The following is a 20,139-nucleotide window of genomic DNA, read 5'->3' on the forward strand; positions in this document are numbered from 1 at the left end:
TCCTTCCTACTCCTACCCACTACTCCCCCGTTTATAGGACCGAGAATCACATTAGCCCTCTTTGCCATAGCAACATACTGGGTTTGCCATTTATGTCATCTAAATCTTTTTCAGGGTCCCTGCTTCCCAGCATGCGGTCCCCAATCCTGTAGACATGGCCTGTATTCTTTGTTCCTAGATGACTTTTCTGTGGTGCACCTACCACAAAGTGCTGCAGAGCTAAGGGAGGCTAGTCCCTACCTGTCCTGGCTGGCAGTGTGCTGCACCCCAGAAACAGCCAGCAGGTCCAGCTCCTAGGCAGGGGAGACCAGGGGCTCTGTGCGCTGCCCCCGCCCTGAGCACCAGCTCCAAACTGGGGGGCTTGCAGTGCCTGTGGGTGAGAGTGGCACGTGGAGCCTCCTGGCCCCCCTGCCTACGACCCAGACCTGCTGGCTGCTACTGGCGCTTGCGGCCAGCGTGGTGCCAGGACAGGCAGGCAGCCTGCCCCTTAGCCCCCCCCACTGCGCTGCTGACTGGGAGCTGCCCGTGGTAAGCCCATGCCCCAACCCCAAGCTCCAACCCTGAGCCCCCCAAACCCTGAGCCCCCTCCTGCACCCCAAACCACTGATCCCCAGCCCCATCCCACAGTCCACACCCCCAGTAAGAGCCTCATCCCCTCATGCACCCCCACCCCCCTGCCCCAGCCCAGTGCAAGTTAGTGAGGGTGAGGGAGAGCAAGCCACTGAGAGAGGGGGAATGTAGTGAGCGGATGGTGGGGCCTCAGGGAAGGGGCGGGGTTAGAGTGTTTGATTTTGTGTGACTAGAAAGTTGGCAATGCTAGGCGAGGCTCACCAGCAGGGAGGGTAAGGTAAGGAGCAGGATGGAGGAGGTGGGGGCTCGTGGGAGATGGCAGCAGGGAGGGCTCCCTTGAGGGCTCTGGGAAGTGGGACAAGGCTCACCAAAGGAGGGGCAAGGAGCCTCCGGAACTCCAGTCTCACCCATCCAGCTCCTTACCGCTCCTTGTTGGCAAGCCTGAGGTCGATCCACTTCCTGAAGCCTTCAAGGGAGCCCCCTAGCATGCCCTCCCAGTGGTAGAGGGGCTCCCTCAAGAGCTGAGGCTCCTGGGAAGGAATGGATGTAGGGCTCATTGCGGGGAAGGTCAGGCTGGAGGTGGTGGTGGGGACACCTGAGTGGGGAGAGGAGGGTCAGGCTGGAGGTGTGTGAGGCACAGCCATTGTCCATCTGTTCTGTGCTTCACGCCTGCCCTCTCTTCTAGCTTGGCTTTCCTATCCTGCAGGGGATGGGGGCGGGAAGCTGGCAGCAGGAGCTAGGAGTGGAATTTCCTGCTAGCTCCATGGCCAACCCAGGGGCTTAAGGGGTGGGTTGGGGGAAGAGGCCCATCCCCTGACCAATCAGGGTTTCAGGTCTTCACAGCACTGCTGCTGACATGTGGAGCAAGGGGCTTCTCACACACACATAGATCCAAAGGGGAGTCCAGGCTCACAGGGTTAGACTTTCTACATCAAGTCAGACATGTCTAAACCCTTACATCTAAAACTGAAAATACTCTTGCATTGTGTAGCCTAGGTATGACCTCCTCAACTATTCTCATGGACAGGCACTCACTTTGATAGCCTCATTTACAATATTTGGATCTATACTAATCCTTAACTCTTCTGAGTTTATTACAATTAGTGTTAGACCCACTCAGCGAGTGTTTGAATTCATTCACTAATATCTAATTTACCTGGTCAGGTTCAACTTTTATTTTCTTTTTCAGTGCTAATCTGACTTAAGTGCACATGTCTTTTGGGGGATTGCCTCAATACGATGTATCATATCCCTAGTGCAACCCTGTCAATTAACACCTCATCATAGTCTCTGTCTTTTGTGTCCTATGCCGTAGACACGTTCTACCTCCGTTTGCAGACTGATCTTCAATCTAAGCAGCTCCCAGTTCCACTCTTCCACATTTTACTAAGTGGCATCTGTCCTTGAAGAGAGACACCAGTGCGCACAGTAGCTTTGCCACCTGGGCTCATTTTGTGCCTGCTGTATGAAAGAAGCTTCATTTCTATTTTATTTTACCATTAGCTAGTCACTAATAATTTTGTACAGACCTGCTGTGATTACGCAGTCACACATATCTACTTGGAAGTGTTGCCTCCCTGTTGTGTGCTGTGTGGATGGGGAGAAGGGTAAGAGAAGAGTTCCTCTGACATAGCGTGGGGATAGAGCAGAGGTCCAGCAATAACAGGGAGAAGGGTGGAGAGAGAGTGAGTTACTCTTTCCTTCCCCTGCCTAGCCTCTGTTAGATCCTGGCAACAATGGATCTTGCTGCTTATTTCACTCAGCCCCCAAGGACTAACCAGGCAAGCGACTCACTTCAAGGTCAGACCACAGTGGTAGTGCCGTCCTGTACACACTATGAGGCTTTTGGAGGAAGCAGCAGGGTGCATTCTTTTACAAGATGCCTTCATAGTTTTAGCTGAGCTCAGTTTACAGGCATTTCACAAAAATACCGTAAGCACCACATTCAGCTTCAAGTGTGGATCTTGACATTAATTGAATTTTGCACTGCTCATAGTTATAGCTAATTTAATTTTGTTCTAAACCTAGTAGTGCATGGTCCTATGAGCTCTCAAGCCCCATTCCTATGTGCAGCATTTGATAATTGGCCAAGTGAGTAATGTGGGAGGTTTTTCTGAAACGTAGGGCCAAAACACTGTAATACTGTACTAGATTTGATAGATAATTGTTCTGATCTTGTATGTGTTTGGTATTGGAACTATTTTAATAACCTAACAATTAATGAGCAGGAGAACAACTTGTTTATAGCTTGACAGGAATTAAAACCACTCAAGCGAGTCTGCCGTTTTCTTAAAACTACAGCAGTACTCTCATGTTCTGTCTTCAAATTGCCCCTTTCTTATAGTATTAGTATTCTGAAGGATCAGTGCTACTCTCTAATCCTGCTCTCTAGATAGTATGCTCCTGCAATATGGCAAGCTTTCTTATGTGTGTATGTGTTTATGGGATTGTGTGAAGTTGTGAGTAAGTCTGCAAGGTATATGTGGTGGGGGGCAGAAGTGTTGGCTTGAGGGTGTATTAATACAAGGAGTTGTGTGTTTGTGTGTGTGCATGTAGGGATGGATGAGGTGTTTATGAGTGTTGGGTGTGGGGACTGGGTATATGTGATTTTGGTGTTTGGTGATTTGCCTGAGGGAGTTGTTTGTGTGGATTAACAGTGGGAGTGTAGATATGTGAGATGGAGGTTTAGGGAGTAGCTGTGTTTGTGTGTGTTAAGAGGAGATTATGTTATTATATGTTTGTGGATTAAGCATGTGTTTGAGGACTGTCTGTACCACTGCATGAGTCATCTTTATGCTTGAATCGATTTTCCTCTGGAAAGACAATACAAGGATAGGAGGAGAGGCAGCAGAAAGAATTTTGAATTATATGGTCCCTGTGTAACATCCTCCATTAGTAAGTAACATGAGCTTTTAGGATGTGATACATTTCTATGGGCTGAGCTCTGTAACTCAAGTATTTGCTCTATTTACTTTAGAGATCACCAGGAATGTCTGGGGGGGAAAGAACAAGGGAAAGAAAGGAGGTCCCAGCACAATGCCAGGGGCAGGAACACCTAGATTATGAGAGTTTCAAGGTTAAGGCCAGAAGGGTCTTAAAGCATTTCTTCATAAACTTCACAGTCGCCTTTGATGTGGATAAATATTATTATGGCACTTTTATAGCTAGAGGAATTGAGGCAAAGCAATACTAAATAATCTCCCCTAGGACATTCCAAGAGTCAGTGGAAAGCCAGCAATAGAATTTTGGAGCCTTGGATCCAGTTCTCTAGCTGACCATTAGGCCAGATTCCCTTGTCAAATTATTTATAGGAGATTAATTCATATAGCCGGTAAGACATCAAAAATTTCTAATTATATCTAGTCATGTCAAATGACAATTATGCCTTTAGTTAAGTATGCCACACAATACTTTGCCAGAGAAAGGTTAGCCAAAAATGCTTTGACTGAAGATCTGTTGCAGATGCAGATCAGACCCTATAAAAGCACCCCTGGGGAAAAATTTGCCTTGTCCTTGCACAGAAAGCTTCAAGGTAAGCGTATGGAGGAACCTGGGTTTGTGGAGAGGGGAAATTTCCTCTGCATTTCACGCATCCAGCTACATTCCTGAAGCCGCTAACACTAATTTCCATGAGGGATTGGCTCTGTTAGCAGTGATTTTAAATCTGCTTTTCAAAGTGCCTATATATTTTCATCTATCATTTGTCACTGGAGTTTCATGCAGCAATAAGAAGGGAATTTCTATTTCTATTTTACAGTATTGATCAGCTTCCAGACTGCATACTATCCACCTGGCATCACAAGAGGTAAGATCCTGATTTACTAATTCCAAGGGGATAGTAAGAGACTATCTAGGGTGGGGTTTCTGTATAGCTGAATGGACAGTTGCTGAATCCCCCAGTATTTATGCCAAATGCACTACATATTGTGCTTGGGCTGTGCTGCCTATGGCGGTCAGGGTCTCCACGGTGACTGAACTTGAAGCCAGTGACTGCTGATGCTGGGCCGGCCAGTGCCCTGTCCTGGATCCTCACTTCTAACCAATCAGTTTGATCAGTTCTAGACTTTAGGTCTTTGATATGATTGTATCCAAGGTGCCTAGAGCCCACCAGCTGAGAGAATATTGCAAAATCTTATTATTTTTCCTCAGATATATGTATTATTGTAACAATCATTTTGTCAGGAATTTGCTGAACCAAATTTTATTGAAGAAGTTTGTCATCTGAACATACAAGTCATTTTGTAACATGTAATACAAAGGCCTCATTTTCAATACTGCGGAGAACTCAGCAGTTCCCTGTTGTTATAAATCCATAGTTTATTTAAGAGCCTAATAATGGGTTTAGAATTCCAACTCCTATTTTTGAAAATCTTGGCCTTAGTTATTTTTATAAATTATATTTCAGCACATTTACAATTGTACTAAGTGTTATAATAAATAATTAAAATTGAACAGTTGCAATTCATTAAAAAGTTGTGTTATCCATGGTTTTTATTGTTTGTTCACTTTTTTTTATTGTTTGAATTACTGAGTGCAAAATAGCAAGCGTCTCCTCCATAGATTTAGGCCCAGATTGTTAAACTATTGTTCTGCTCTGAAATGCCTAACTGAATTAGGAGTCAAACTTCCGCAAGCCAATGGCTCATCAGGCTGATGTAGTTAAGGCATGTTAGTTTCATAGCTAACAGTACACAAAGGAGCAATGAAGCAGCATCATGTCTGATTACCTTGAGGTACACCAACCCAATGGAATGGGGAACAGTCTGCAGCTAAGTGAACTCAAGGTGGTCTTTTACTGTGAAGCAGGCAAGATTTAAATCTTCAGGACTGTAGTTCAGAACCTTACTCATTCCTCACACCCATGAGGAGCCATACTCCCACTGATTTTCAACAGATGCCTTACAATTTACCCCCACTAAACCATCCCAAGGGTAGAAAATGTCAGAGGTGTCCCAACCGATGCAGAATATTATTGATTCATCAGTCTAACATTTTCTCCCCAACAGAGCTCACTGCTGAGCTGCCCTAGATAAACCGCAGCCATGTCGTCAGATAGTGAGATGGCCGTCTTTGGGGTGGCAGCTCCTTTCCTACGAAAGTCGGAGAAGGAGAGAATTGAGGCCCAGAACAAGCCTTTCGATGCTAAGAATTCGGTCTTTGTGGTGCATCCCAAGGAATCCTTTGTGAAAAGCACAATCCAGAGCAGGGAAGGAGGGAAGGTCACAGTCAAGACTGAAAAAGGAGAAGTGAGTAAAAACAAGGAGTAAGGAACAGCATTTTGTTCCTCCTCTGTTCTTAGCTGATAGAAATGGGTCTCTTCTTTCCTTCCAGTCTTTGACTGTTAAGGAAGATCAAGTCTTCTCCATGAACCCTCCCAAGTATGATAAAATCGAGGACATGGCAATGATGACCCATCTCCATGAACCTGGCGTCCTGTATAACCTCAAAGAGCGTTACGCAGCCTGGATGATCTATGTAAGTACAGGCTGAAGCCTTTCCTGGACTTCCAAACTAACAGCTACACTAAATCATGTGGAAACCAATCTCATTATCTCCCTTTCTTTCAGACCTACTCGGGTCTCTTCTGTGTCACTGTCAACCCCTACAAGTGGCTGCCAGTGTACAACCCAGAAGTTGTGACTGCCTACAGGGGCAAAAAGCGTCAAGAGGCCCCTCCCCACATCTTCTCCATCTCTGATGGTGCCTATCAGTTCATGTTAACTGGTGAGTGGCTCAACTCCTGAAAAGTGATTATAGAGTGAAAATTTCATATGAGGAATCACAGTGGCTGAATTTTAGCAGTATCAGGGGCATGCACTGGTGAGCAAATATCTGTGAACCTTATTTCCTTCACAGACATCATCAGTACCAGTGCAAATGACACATATTTTTGCACTTCGTTTTTCTAAAAATCAAACCCATAACGTATAGCCAAAGACATTGAAAGTGCTAAGAATAGTGCTAGATAAAATGGTTCAGATGAAACAAGAATTCATCGAAACCTACACTGAAACTGACCAAAACTTTGTCCAGCACTTGAATCTAAACCTGACCCAAAATTTCACACAAATCCTTTTTGATATTCTGGAAAGTTTGGTTAATTTTTCTAAAAAAATAACTGTTCTTTGTTCCCAGGTTTCAATCAGGCCTAGATCAAAAGTGCAAAATGCTTTGATAAAATGTTGATCTCATGGTATTTCCTGCATAGCTGGATTCAGAAACTACTATGATCTCATGAAATTTCAGCTCCAAGAGGTTTGGATGAACTTGCGAACTTTTAGTTGTCTTTTAGTTAAGAGTATTGTTTCTATAATCGTTTGCCCTACAGAGATTTAAGTCACTTCTTCAGATTTCTGAATAATAAAATTTGATGAAAGGAAAATGTGTATAAGTTGGTCTGAAGTCCATGTGTCCTGTGGTTCTTTCAGTGCATGTGAATTTAACTCAAAACCTAAATATCATGGAATGGATACACTGATTTTTTGAGGGAGAGAGAGTGAGAGAGAGAGAGAGAGAGAGAGAGAGAGAGAGAGAGAGAGAGAGAACAGTTCCTGAAAAAATCAAAATTTTGAAGTAATTTCATTACAAAATGAAATGATTTTTAAAATATTGGTTTTGTTTTCTTCTTTTCACTTTTTTTCCTTTTACCACTGAATGCAGTAGAATGGATGATGCCCATAGCTTTATTTTATGTTCACATTTTCATTTTGTTTTTTCCTTTTCCCACTTTGTAACTTTTAGAAACTTCCTCAACTCTGGAAACTTACAGAATAGGTAAAATGAAGGGAAGACTAGTACTAAAGACTAGTACTAAAATGAACAAAAGAGAAAAAGAAAACAGAAAAAAGTGACCAGAAACCCCCCGAACCCATTCTGGACATAATTCATTCTATTGGCATTCAGTGACAAAAAAGATAACAAAAGGGGAAAAAAAAAAAGATCTCCTAAAAACCCCAAAATTCCCAATTCTGATTAAAAAAAAAATGTCAAGAAATCGGAAGCTACTAAAGATAGTTTCTAGTTTTGAAAAAAGGCTAGTTTTTGTTGAAAAAATTTCAGATAAAAATTTTGACAGTCTCATATTTACTTCAAACACATTTCAGTCAGTTCAATATTACTCAGTAACTCTTTTAAAAGTCTTTTTGGTTCTGTCTCTTTCACAGATCGGGAGAATCAGTCGATCCTCATCACGTATGTATATTTCCTTGCCCTGGTTTTTGCTGGCTTTGCTGTGCGCTGCAGGAAGAAACTCTTTGGTTATGTGTTCTCTGCTTCTTTGTTTGATTTGACAGTGGAGAGTCTGGTGCTGGAAAGACTGTGAACACAAAGCGTGTCATCCAGTACTTTGCAACAATTGCAGCTAGTGGGGAGAAGAAGAAGGAAGAGCCAGGCAAAATTCAAGTAAGTTGGTCACTAAAGATGGGATTAAATGCTCTTTTCTGAAACTGCCACGTATATAATGTTTAAAACAACCTTAATTTGACAATAATTGTTACTTTGTAGGGGACCCTTGAAGATCAAATCATCAGCGCCAACCCCCTGCTGGAGGCCTTTGGTAATGCCAAGACTGTGAGGAATGATAACTCCTCTCGTTTTGTAAGTCTTTTTGTCAGAAATGCTCTTAGTTCTAGGCAAACATGAGGGTACGGTGTCTGCCACGCACTCAAATGCAGTGATGGGACAATTTATGTTCATATAATTAGAATTTTTTATCATGTCTTTACTGGTTTTCAAACAATGACAGATTAAACATACATATAAATAACAGAAATTATAGTAGAGAGACAAGGTGTATGAGGTAATATCTTTTATTGGACCAACTTCTGTTGGTTAGAGAGAGAAGCTTTCCAGTCACACAGAGCTCTTCTTCAGGTCTCGGAAAGGTACTTTGAGTATCACAGCTAAACGCAAGGTGGAACAAATTGTTTAGTATAAGTAGTTAACACATATTGTAAGGACCCATTTAAGGTAGAGTAGCCCATTAATACCTCTGCAGTCATAGGAAAAAGATAGGGGTTAGTGGGTTACAGATTGTTGTAATAAGCCATAAATCCATAGTTCAGTCCATGGTTTTTAGTGTCTAGCGGAGTGATGAATTTAAGCTCCCAGGCTCATCATTTGAAAGTGTTGTGCAGGTTTCCTTTGAGGATGAGCACTGAGAGGTCAGATATAGAGGGATCATCCTGTGAAAATTGTTCACTCACAGGTGATAGAGTGTTTTTGTCTTTTATCATTTTCCTGTGAGTGTTCATTTGACAGGTAGTGATTGTCTGGTTTCACCCACATAGTTATTATTGAGGCAGTTAGTGCACAGAGCTGGGGCAGCAGACCTTGAACAAACAGCCCAATGACCACAAGATCTGTTAAGGTCTGAAGGCACCCATCCAGGTTTATTGTCGACAAAGCACGGTATTGGTGCCCTATACTTGCTACAAGTACACTCAGTGCATATATGCCTGTGGCAATGGACGCAGCTCAGTTAATGCCAGGACTTTCCATTCCCCCCTAGACTGGCCAAAGACACTCCCTCTGAGACTCCATTTTATACACCAATACATACAAGTTACGTATTGCCCCTCTGACGTGATTAGATACTGCCCTCTGACATAGCTACCCACCACCTTGTACCTGTTGGTTCAATCAAAACATCTCTATCCATCATGCTGACATCCTGATGTTATCTTTAGGATGGGTCAGCATGTTCCTGTTATCTTGGTGAATGTGTTTGGTATCTAAGTGTTCTGGTACCACCTTCTGGAATGTGTTTGTGTGCATGGCCTGTGTGTAGCACTTCTTAGGAATGCGTGTTTCTGCAATGTGAGCCCTGTTCTTGCCAGATTCTGTAAGCACGGCCTGCCTCTAGCTCACAGCCTGACTTTGCTTGATATCCCCAAAGCTTTGACCACTACTTTAGCCCAGGCCTCAGGTCACATACCAGGCTTATGATACAAGGGCTTATGTCTCATGCTCTTTTCCTACTACAACCCCCAGTTCAAGTCCCACCACTGTTGGATGAGGACAAGGGAACTGAACAGGACCTACCACCTCTCATGGGAGAGCCCTAACCATTTAGCTTGGGGCTATTCTGATGTGGGGCTCCTTCAGTCTCTCCTGTTGAAGCTGTCTCATTCTGGATCAATAATTAAAGAGTCATTGGAGTGGGACCCTGGGTCTCCCCTCCTTTCATGTGAGTGCAGTAATCACCCAGCTATTGAGTCATTCTCATGCTTCTGCTCTCTGTGTGGGGCAGGAGGAAGCGAGAGAATGACTCTATAACCTGGTGGTTCATGCACTCACCCGGGAGGTGGGAGACCCAGGATCCAGTCCCCTTTTCTAGTGACTCTTTAATTTTATCTAGAGTGCAACAGTGACAACAGGAGAGACTGACTAAGCTCCACATCAGAAAAGGCCACAGCCCAGTGGTTAACATACTCACCTGAATGGAGGTACTTGTTCAAAACCCTTCTTCCCTCAGGAAGAGGGGGGTCTCCTACATCCCAGGTGAGCACCCTAACCACTGGGCTAAATATTATGAGGGAAGTCCTTCATCCCTGGCTGTTCTGTGTTAACTCAGCTGAGGGGCCTGATCCAGGAGGAGTCCTCTGAGCATGCCTGCAGGATCAGGCCCCATGCGATTTAGATGGCTGAATGCCTGTCTTCCCAGGTACATCAATTGTTCTGGGGCGTAGGCAGGAGATAGACACCTATGGCTAGAGGGAGGCAGAAATGTGCACACCCAGAGGCACGAGCATAGATGTAGGGAACTTTTACTGAAAAAACCAAAGGTGTCAAGGGAGTTTAGCCACCGACAGAGTTCAGCAGGAGTTTTGTGTGTCACAGTGCTGATGAAACCACGACTTAAGTGCCTAAAAAACCAGGGACTTAGGTGCCTGGGTACTTTTGTGCATTCAGGCCTTCCTTCCTCCCCTGCATGCAACTTATATGAACTGTACAATTTTGGCTATATTGGTCACTATGGATGTTAATAATTTAGCATAGGTCTTTACCTAAATATTTAGCAGTGACATAGGCTAAAAATCTCACTACCTATTAAGCCTTGGCCCCTCTGAAGTAAAAGGCAAAACTCCCATTGTTTCAGTGGGGCCAGGATTTCATCCCTAGTCTGTCTCTGAGGGTTTAAATGAAATAACTTTTTTTTCCTTTAAAGGGTAAATTCATCAGAATCCACTTTGGTACCACAGGGAAACTGGCTTCTGCTGACATTGAAACATGTAAGGGACCACCCTTTAAGGGTCACAATTCTCTGTCTCTCTTTCTTTCTCATGGTGTTTTCTTGTGGATAATTGTACTTTACTTGCCTTGCCAGATCTACTGGAGAAATCTAGAGTCACTTTCCAGCTCAAGGCGGAAAGAAGCTACCACATATTTTATCAGATCATGTCCAACAAGAAGCCAGAACTAATTGGTAAGAAACGTTTTAATTCTTTTGGTGGAACTGGTCACTGAGTAACACCAACTGATGAGCTTTGTTACATGGGCGATTATGGGCATGTCTACACTGCATTGTAAACCCAGGCTCAGACTCAGATTTGAGCCCAACCCCTCCTCTACAGTTCACGCTCAAATCTATCTGACTCGGGTCAGTAAGTCCTCAGGGCCAGGGTCCTAGGACCCACATGGGGCGGTAGGTCCAACCCCAAATCCTATTTTGATTGGGAACCAAGCTCCATCATTTTGCAGTGTGGACCCTGCACAAGCCTGGGTCCCCAGAAGCAGAAGGTCAGACTCGGGTCTGCGAGCAGTATGGACGCATCAGCATGGTTCTGAGAACTGGGTCCATCAATTGTAAATCTGGGTTTACAATGCAGCATGATGCATATGCGTAAGCTTGGAAACACTGAGTCTGTAGGCATGGGGCCCACGGACCAGGGTTTGCAATGGCGTGTAGACATACCCTTAAAGCCCTGTGTTACCCTGAGGCAAGGTTTGGAATAAATACGTGACCAAAGACCAAACTGCAGCAGGTAAAAATTGAGATCTATTCTTGTTTTCAGAGATGCTTCTGATTTCCACCAACCCATATGACTTCCCCTTTGTGAGTCAAGGTGAGATCACTGTAGCCAGCATCGATGACCAGGAAGAACTCATGGCCACAGATGTGAGTCACACATGATAATTATTATGTGAAGTATTAACTTTACTAGATAAGATCTTTACTTTACTATTCTGTTGACAGAGCGCCATTGATATCTTGGGCTTCAGTTCTGAGGAAAAAACAGCCATTTACAAGCTGACAGGGGCAGTACTGCACTATGGGAACATGAAATTCAAGCAGAAGCAGCGTGAGGAACAGGCAGAGCCAGATGGCACAGAAGGTATTAGCAGAAATTACACTCTCAATAATGCAAGCAATAAATCAATCCATAGAAGGTGAATTATGTCAAAATGTCAAGCTTTAGCTTTCAGTTCTGGTTGAGGAGTCTCTTTTAAAACTATCCTTTATTTTTAGGGGCTTAGGGGTACATTTTCAAAGGCACTGGATGCTTAACTCTCACTGACTTTCAAAAAAGCCTGATTTTGAATTTCATGTCTTTTATGCCTACAAAATCTCTACGATAAGATTACATTAATAGAACTGCATTAATAGAACATTTAACATTACAGTTGCTTTTGAGAGAATATCACATACACCACATTCTATATTTGTCCAATAATTGATTCCTCTGACTGTGCCCTTTTAGTGGCTGACAAAGCAGCCTACCTAATGAATCTGAACTCAGCTGACCTGCTCAAAGCTCTGTGTTGCCCCCGAGTCAAGGTTGGGAATGAATATGTGACCAAAGGTCAAACTGTGCAGCAGGTAACAATTGGTGATCTAGAACTCCTGGTTTGAATTAACACACCAGGTTTCTTTCTCTGCTTTGTATGGTAACACCAGTCCTTCTCCCACTGTTTTAGGTGCACAATGCGGTGGGTGCTCTGGCAAAGGCGGTCTATGAGAAGATGTTTCTCTGGATGGTCATTCGTATCAACCAGCAGCTGGATACCAAGCAGCCCAGACAGTACTTCATTGGTGTCCTGGACATTGCTGGCTTTGAGATCTTTGATGTAAGGAGCAAAGATTTGACAGCAGGTTCCTGGAAGGGACACTGAGGGGGTGTGAAAATTCAGAGAAATATGACTACAAACAAGCATGGCCTTGATCTGAAAGCATAGAAATTCCGGTGTGGGCAGGCACTGAAAATGTTGAAATGTCCCAGGAGATATGATAGTATAGTAAATAATAGATTTTACCTTACTATTGACTTCAAAGGATAATAAGAGCTCTCCTGGGAACAATGAATTCAAGGTCTTTTTGCTCTCCCATATGCATGCACAAATCCCACAAAGGGAATTGCACACAGGGCCTGAGCTGGTGGCGCCCTGTCAATAAAACCCGTTACGTTTACACTGGGAAGCCCACTTTAGGATTAGAAGTGCCACCACAGCTTCACAGTTGCTGTTACATCTTTAACGTCTTTAATACCCCTACACTTGTCTTTCCCTTTGTGTAGTACAACAGCCTGGAGCAGCTGTGCATCAACTTCACCAATGAGAAACTGCAACAGTTTTTCAACCACCACATGTTTGTGCTGGAGCAGGAGGAGTACAAGAAGGAAGGGATTGAATGGACATTCATTGACTTTGGGATGGACCTGGCTGCCTGCATTGAGCTCATTGAGAAGGTATCTTTTCAATTCAAGTGCCTGATTCATTTGAGAATTCTTTAGTTGCTGGGGGTCGTATTAAATTTTAGAGGGACTCTTCCCTGCTCAGGTCGATACATTCGGCCTTAGTTATTAAAAATACCTTGACCCACAATTGAATATATTTTGGGGGTAAAAACATTAGTCATAGAATCATAGAACTTTAGGGCTGGGAGGGACCTCGAGATGTCGTCTAGTACAGCTCCCTGCGCTGAGGCAGGACCAATGACGGGAATTACACAGCCTCCCCTGGAAGCCTATTCCAGAGTTTAACTACCTTTATAGTTAGGAAGTTTCCCCTAATATCTAACCTAAATCTCCCTTGTTGCAAACTAAACCCATTACTTCTTGTCCTACCTTCAGTGTACATGGAGAAGTATTGATCAGCATCCTTTTTGTAACAGACCTTAACATATTTGAAGGTTGTTTTCAGGTTTCCTCTTTAACTTCTTTTCTCAAGGCTAAACATGTGAGATTTTCCAAACCTTTCATCATTATTGTTGCTTTCCTCTGGACTCTCTCCAATTTGTCCATATCTTTCTTAAAGTGTGGTGCCCAGAAGTGGGCCTCCAGCTAAAGCCTCACCATGCTGAACAGAGTGGCATAGACAATAGACAATTACTTCCCACTTAAGATACTCCTATTTTACTTATGATACTCCTGTGTCGTACATATGACATCCCAGAATATTAGCCTTTTTTGCAACTGCATTATGTTGTTGACTTGCATTCAATTTGTGTTCCATTATAACCTCCAGATTCTTTTCAGCAGTACTACTGCCTAGCCAGTTATTCCCCATTTTTTAATTGTGCATTTGATTTTTAATTCCTAAATGGAGTATTTTGCACCTGTCTTTATTGAATTTCATTTTGTTGATTCCAGACCAGGTCTCCAATTTGTCAAGGTAATTTTTTGTTCTAATCCTGTCATCCAAAGTGCTAGCAACCCCTCCCAGCTTGGTGTCATCCACTAATTTTATAAGCATACTATACACGCCATTATCCAAGTTATTAATGCAAATATTGAGTAGTACCAGACCCAGGACTGACACCTATGGGAGCCCACTAGATACATACTCCCAGTTTGACAAGGAACAATTGATAACGATTCTTTGAAAATGGTTGTTCAACCAGTTTTGCATCCATCTTATAGTCATTTCATCTAGACCACTTTCGCTAGTTTGGTTATGAGAATGTCAGGTGGGATAATGTCAAAACCTTACTAAAATTAAGATATATCCTGTCTACAGTTTCCTTGTGATCCACTAGGCCAGTAACCCTGTCAAAGAGGGAAATGAGGTTGGTTTGGCATGATGGTTTTTGACAAATCCATATTGGCTATTTCTCATTACCCTTCTATCTTCTAGGTGCTTACAAATTGATTGTTTAATAATTTGTTCTAGTATCTTTCCAGGTGTCGAAGTTAGGCTGACAGTTCAGCAATTCCCCAGGTCCTCTTTGGTCCCCTTTTTAAGATGGGTTGTATGTTTATCCTTCTCCAGAATGGAAAGATGACCTAAATTACCTTATAACAGGACCCTTTTCAGAAACCTGGACACAGTTTCCAATTTAAAGCATGCTTCTGTATTCTTTAGTACTGAAAGAATTCATTCTTCAAAGCAAACCATGGAGAAATCTGAAAAAGAAGTATATTTTGGTTTCTTGATGTTATTGCCTCAGTAACATGAAGATTATATCAGTATGATAACTTCATTAAAAGAATGTTCTACATTTGTGCTCTACAGGCCCTCAGTCATATCCAGTTAATCATTTCCTGGGTAGACTGGTGAGGAAGGCAGAAATATAATATTCTGATCACTTTGACGTCATCTTCAACAGTTGTAGCTAAGAAATTTTGTGCATGGTGAATATAGAAAATGGAAAAATACAATTCTTGGCAAATATGTTCTCTCTCTAATATATACATCTTCTGAGTGCAACAATGAGGAGGTGGTGCTTTTGAATGTAGGGCACATAGAATTCAGAACATTTGCTGAAAGTCTACAGTTCTGGAGAACAACAGGCTCTTTTAGCAAGATATCTCCATGTTCTATGAGCTCATTTGGGTAAGGACTTTTATGTAAACATGACAATACTGTTGCACCTGTCAAAATGTTTGTTACAAAAAAATAAAATTTCCATGAGCCATTACTTTACATTCAAAGCTGAAATAGATGAAATTCAGCTTATTTAATCTCCCAGTTTGTCAGGAGATGTACTTAGAGTACATCCTTTTCTCACCTGTTTCTCAACCTCTGGACATTGTCAGTCTTCTGACCAAGAGATGGCCACATTGTCCAGGATGGCAGTTTGTAATCAATCTCTCCCTCTTTCTACTTATTTGTTGCTGTTTCTTTCAGCCAATGGGTATTTTCTCCATCCTGGAAGAGGAGTGCATGTTCCCCAAGGCAACTGATGTGTCTTTCAAGAACAAGCTCTATGACCAGCATCTTGGCAAGTCCAACAACTTCCAGAAGCCCAAGCCTGTCAAAGGAAAGGCTGAGGCCCACTTCTCCCTGGTGCACTATGCTGGCACTGTGGACTACAATATCACTGGCTGGCTCGAGAAGAACAAAGATCCCCTGAATGAAACCGTCATTGGGCTGTACCAGAAATCATCAATGAAAACACTGGCTTTTCTCTTTGCCTCGTATGGTGGAGATGCAGGTATTTGTATTCATCCACAATATCCAATATACACAGAAATACTTCTTCTAGAATCACAAAAGGGAACATAAAAAATCTAAAACATGTTTTCTTTCTCTTTCATTGTGCAGAAGTCGGTGGTGGCAAGAAGGGAGGCAAGAAGAAGGGTTCTTCTTTTCAGACCGTTTCTGCTCTTTTCAGGGTACAGTACAGTATTCATTATCATGTTGTCTGTGAAGACAATGAGAAATCTCACTTTAAATCTGAAAAGGTTATTTTCCAGCTGGCTCAGTTGTGGTAAAAGCCCCTTGATTCTTATGGGAAGTTAACCTGCTGTATCTCCATTTCATTGAGTGCAGAGTCTGTCCTTTTTTCCCTCCCCCAGGATGATATAAAAAACAATGATGTTAAACAAAAGTATTTTCTAAGAAATGCTGTTAGGAGATTGTTACAGGCCCTCCTTGCACCAGCTCTAGATTCAGGGCTGTATATGGTCCTGTAATGGGGTTCACTTCCTCCATCTGCTTAAGAGTATCAGCTGTGTTAGTCTGTATCCGCAAAAAGAACAGGAGTACTTGTGGCACCTTAGAGATTAACAAATTTATTAGAGCATAAGCTTTCATGGGCTACAGCCTGCTTCATCGGATGCATAGAATGGAACATATAGTAAGAAGATATATATATACATACAGAGAAGGTGGAAGTTGCCATACAAACTGTAAGAGGCTAATTAATTAAGATGAGCTATTATCAGCAGGAAAAAAAACTTTTGTAGTGATAATCAAGATGGCCCAGTTAGACAGTTGACAAGAAGGTATGAGGATACTTAACATGGGGAAATAGATACAATATGTGTAATGACCCACCCACTTCCAGTCTCTATTCAAACCCAAGTTAATGGTATCTAGTTTGCATATTAATTCAAGCTCAGCAGTTTCTCATTGGAGTCTGTTTTTGAAGCTTTTCTGTTGCAAAATTGCCACTCTTAAATCTTTTACTGAGTGGCCAGAGAGGTTGAAGGGTTCTCCTACTGATTTTTGAATGTTATGATTCCTGATGTCAGATTTGTGTCCATTTATTCTTTTGCATAGAGACTGTCCAGTTTGGCCAATGTACATGGCAGAGGGGCATTACTGGCACATGATGGCATATATCACATAGGTAAATGTGCAGGTGAACAAGCCCCTGATGGCATGGTTAATGTGATTAGTTCCTATGATGGTGTCACTTGAATAAATATGTGGACAGAGTTGGCATCGGGCTTTGTTGCAAGGACAGGTTCCTGGGTTAGTGTTTTCGGTGTGTGGTGTGTGGTTGCTGGAGAGTATTTGCTTCAGGTTGGGGGGCTGTCTGTAAGTGAGGACTGGTCTGTCTCCCAAGATCTGTGAGAGTGAGGGATCATTTTTCAGGATAGGTTGTAAATCTTTGATGATGCCTGGAGAGGTTTTAGTTGGGGGCTGAAGGTGACAGCTAGTGGCGTTCTTTTATTTTCTTTGTTGGGCCTGTCCTGTAACAGGTGACTTCTGGGTACTCTTCTGGCTCTGTCAATCTGTTTTTTTCATTTCAGCAGGTGGGTATTGTAGTTTGAAGAATGCTTGATAGAGATCTTGTAGGTTAGTTTCCCTGACTCTGCTCCCTGAAGAATGCATGTAGACTTATGTGATTCAAATTCATCTCCTTCTTGAGGTGTGGTTTATAACACATCATTTCGACTCAACTCACGACAAATCTTCCCCATGGACTTTACAATTCCTTCCCAATGCCAGCCTCAGCTGTCTGGCCTTTCCTAAAGCTTTTCCCAGCCAAGGCTTCTATTCCTTCTCCCTGAAGATATCTCCTGCCAGGTCCTTCTCCTGGCTCTGGGTCACACTCCTCTCTATGAACTCGCTCCCTCTTAATTACCACTCACAAGTCACCATCATATGACATTGGCTCATCTGCTGGCCAAAGTCTTGAACCAGGATACTTGGACACATGCATGTGCCCCAGGAGCATCCTATTGTTACAGGTCCAGACTGCTTATATTTAAACCTGAAAACTTAGAAATGTCTCACTTCCCCCACTGCTCTGCCCCTTTCCATTCTTATACTCTTTGTGTTTTCCTTCACATATGTCCCATAAAAAAACAAAGGATCTCCAGGGCTCCCAGGATATGATGCCCTTTCTGACACTGGTTTCCTGTCCTGTCTTGGTGAACATTTTCAGTATTGCCAACCTGTGGCATTCAAAAGCCATGAGTTGGGCCCCCAAAACTCATGAGAATGAAATATGATTTCAAGAAAGAATCAGTGTTGGCTTTTTTCCTTGTCCTCTGCTCTCTGAGCCTTTAGTACACACTTGTCACATTTTTCAGCTTTTCTCCTCAACCCTGAGGTTCAGAAACTTACTTTTATTTTTCAGTTAAAAACTGACATTCCCTCCAAATCAATTGATTCCAGGAACTGGGGCATAAGAAAAACACCAAATATAGTGAGACTCATGATAAAACTGTGAGATGGGAACATTACATTCCACACTTCTAGGTAGCGCTATTTCTACAGTTTTATATCTCACTTTAAGGACCACATTCAGGATCCAAAGGAAGACGAGAACTTAGGTCAGAATGATTCTAGCTGGGATGTTTTGCAAGCTAGTCTACCTACAATGGTTATGTGCTACTCCTGACAGAATTCTGCACCGCTGTGGGAGTGCAGAATTCATATGGTCTGCATATTTCTGTGCTCCCCTCCCCCGTGCAGAAAAATGCAAAAGAACTCTGCAGGGGACATGCGCCTCTTCCCCAGCAGCACATCTGTTCCAGCATGCCTGGAGCAGCTTCAGAGATGCAAATCTCTGTGGGGGAAGGGGGCCTGGGCATGCATGCCTCTGGGGGAGACACTGATCACTGTCAGGGGGCAGGGCTGGCCAACAAGCAAGAGAGACTCTGTCCCTCTCGCTTGCTACTGTGGCTCACTGGGCATGGGCGGGGGTCGGGGTGGGGGGGTGTTAGGGCTTTTTATTATGCATGAGGAAAGCCCTGTTCCTGAGGCAGAAAAGCAGCAGCCTCCCTGTTAGTTAATTGATCTCATTCTCTGAGGCAGAAATGCAGCAACCTGCCTGCCGAGTAACATGTCTGTGACTTCTTGAGAATCGAAAAAACATCCAATTAAATATAAGTGTCATGTTAGTGAAAACTGTTTTTAAATTTAAAAAAATTGCTTTCGTAAATAAAAACACATTTTGTTAATGTTGCTGTTGATGGTTAATTGATCTCATTCCCTGAGACAGAAATGTACCAGCCTGCCTGCATAGTAACATTGTTAATGTTTCTATTGTTAGTTAACTGTTCCCATTCTTAGTCAATTCCCTCAGGAGCATAAAACCTGTAAAAGTTTTAAGGCCCCTACATTGCCAGAGTGATGTAAAGCCTCATGCATGACAGTAAGGGAATCTGCTAGGAAGAGCTATGCGCTCTCTCACTTTTTTCCTGTGCCAAAGAGGCACAATGGGGTTAGATTACAGCTCAGGATTTATTTTACTTACCCAGACTTTGAGTGCAAATAAAACATTTACCAAGCAGTCAATAAAATGTCAGGACAATTAGAAGCAAGCACTTCCCAAAGGTCCAGGACAATGATTAACAAACTGTATGACTTTCATGTGTGAAAGTCTGAGCAATTTAAAATGACATTCTGCTTTTTTTTTTTTTTTTTTTTTGCAGTTTGGTGTTCTGTAATGTAATTTAAATGAAAATTCAGCATTATTACTGGACTGCAGGGTATTAGTTACCAAGTGTTCGTAACTTAACTTACATGTGTTTAGGAAATGTTGAATAGTCATTGTGACTTTTTTCTGTACTGTAGTTTAAATAACTTACTAAAATAATTAAAACTGGTAAGCTTATATTGCATTATTTTGACAAATAAAATTGGCAGAATTTTGAATTTTTTTGGCACAGAATACATCTCTTCCCAGGAGAAACGTGCACGATCCCATTATAATGAGTTTACTGCATCTATCAGTGCATATGCAGTGTAACATTGGTTAACCTAAACCTTTGTTTATGGTCTCACAGGAGAATTTAAACAAGCTGATGAGCAATCTGAGAAGCACTCATCCTCACTTTGTGCGGTGCATCATTCCCAATGAAACGAAGACACCCGGTAAGAAGCGCCAGTGTACAGAGATCTTAGTGAGATGCAGCCATTCCCTCTGGGCTGCACAATAAGGTACTAATT

At 42.7% G+C, this 20,139-nt stretch overlaps 1 protein-coding gene across 1 annotated transcript in view; it reads left to right on the top strand.

Annotated features, from left to right (window-relative positions):
* Positions 1 to 5,612: 5,612 nt before the first annotated feature.
* Positions 5,613 to 20,139, top strand: part of LOC140898372 (myosin heavy chain, skeletal muscle, adult) — a 33,394-nt gene continuing 18,867 nt past the window's right edge. Inside the window, exons 1-16 of the mRNA XM_073312109.1 lie at positions 5,613 to 5,816; positions 5,902 to 6,045; positions 6,138 to 6,294; positions 7,734 to 7,761; positions 7,863 to 7,971; positions 8,074 to 8,166; positions 10,739 to 10,802; positions 10,898 to 10,996; positions 11,586 to 11,689; positions 11,768 to 11,906; positions 12,273 to 12,391; positions 12,490 to 12,639; positions 13,086 to 13,256; positions 15,637 to 15,943; positions 16,054 to 16,124; positions 19,977 to 20,064. Coding sequence (XP_073168210.1) covers positions 5,613 to 5,816; positions 5,902 to 6,045; positions 6,138 to 6,294; positions 7,734 to 7,761; positions 7,863 to 7,971; positions 8,074 to 8,166; positions 10,739 to 10,802; positions 10,898 to 10,996; positions 11,586 to 11,689; positions 11,768 to 11,906; positions 12,273 to 12,391; positions 12,490 to 12,639; positions 13,086 to 13,256; positions 15,637 to 15,943; positions 16,054 to 16,124; positions 19,977 to 20,064 — 2,047 coding nt within the window. The remainder of the gene's footprint in view (positions 5,817 to 5,901; positions 6,046 to 6,137; positions 6,295 to 7,733; positions 7,762 to 7,862; positions 7,972 to 8,073; positions 8,167 to 10,738; positions 10,803 to 10,897; positions 10,997 to 11,585; positions 11,690 to 11,767; positions 11,907 to 12,272; positions 12,392 to 12,489; positions 12,640 to 13,085; positions 13,257 to 15,636; positions 15,944 to 16,053; positions 16,125 to 19,976; positions 20,065 to 20,139) is intronic.

This window comes from Lepidochelys kempii, chromosome 14 (assembly GCF_965140265.1).
Source record: "Lepidochelys kempii isolate rLepKem1 chromosome 14, rLepKem1.hap2, whole genome shotgun sequence".
NCBI lineage: Eukaryota > Metazoa > Chordata > Testudines > Cheloniidae > Lepidochelys > Lepidochelys kempii.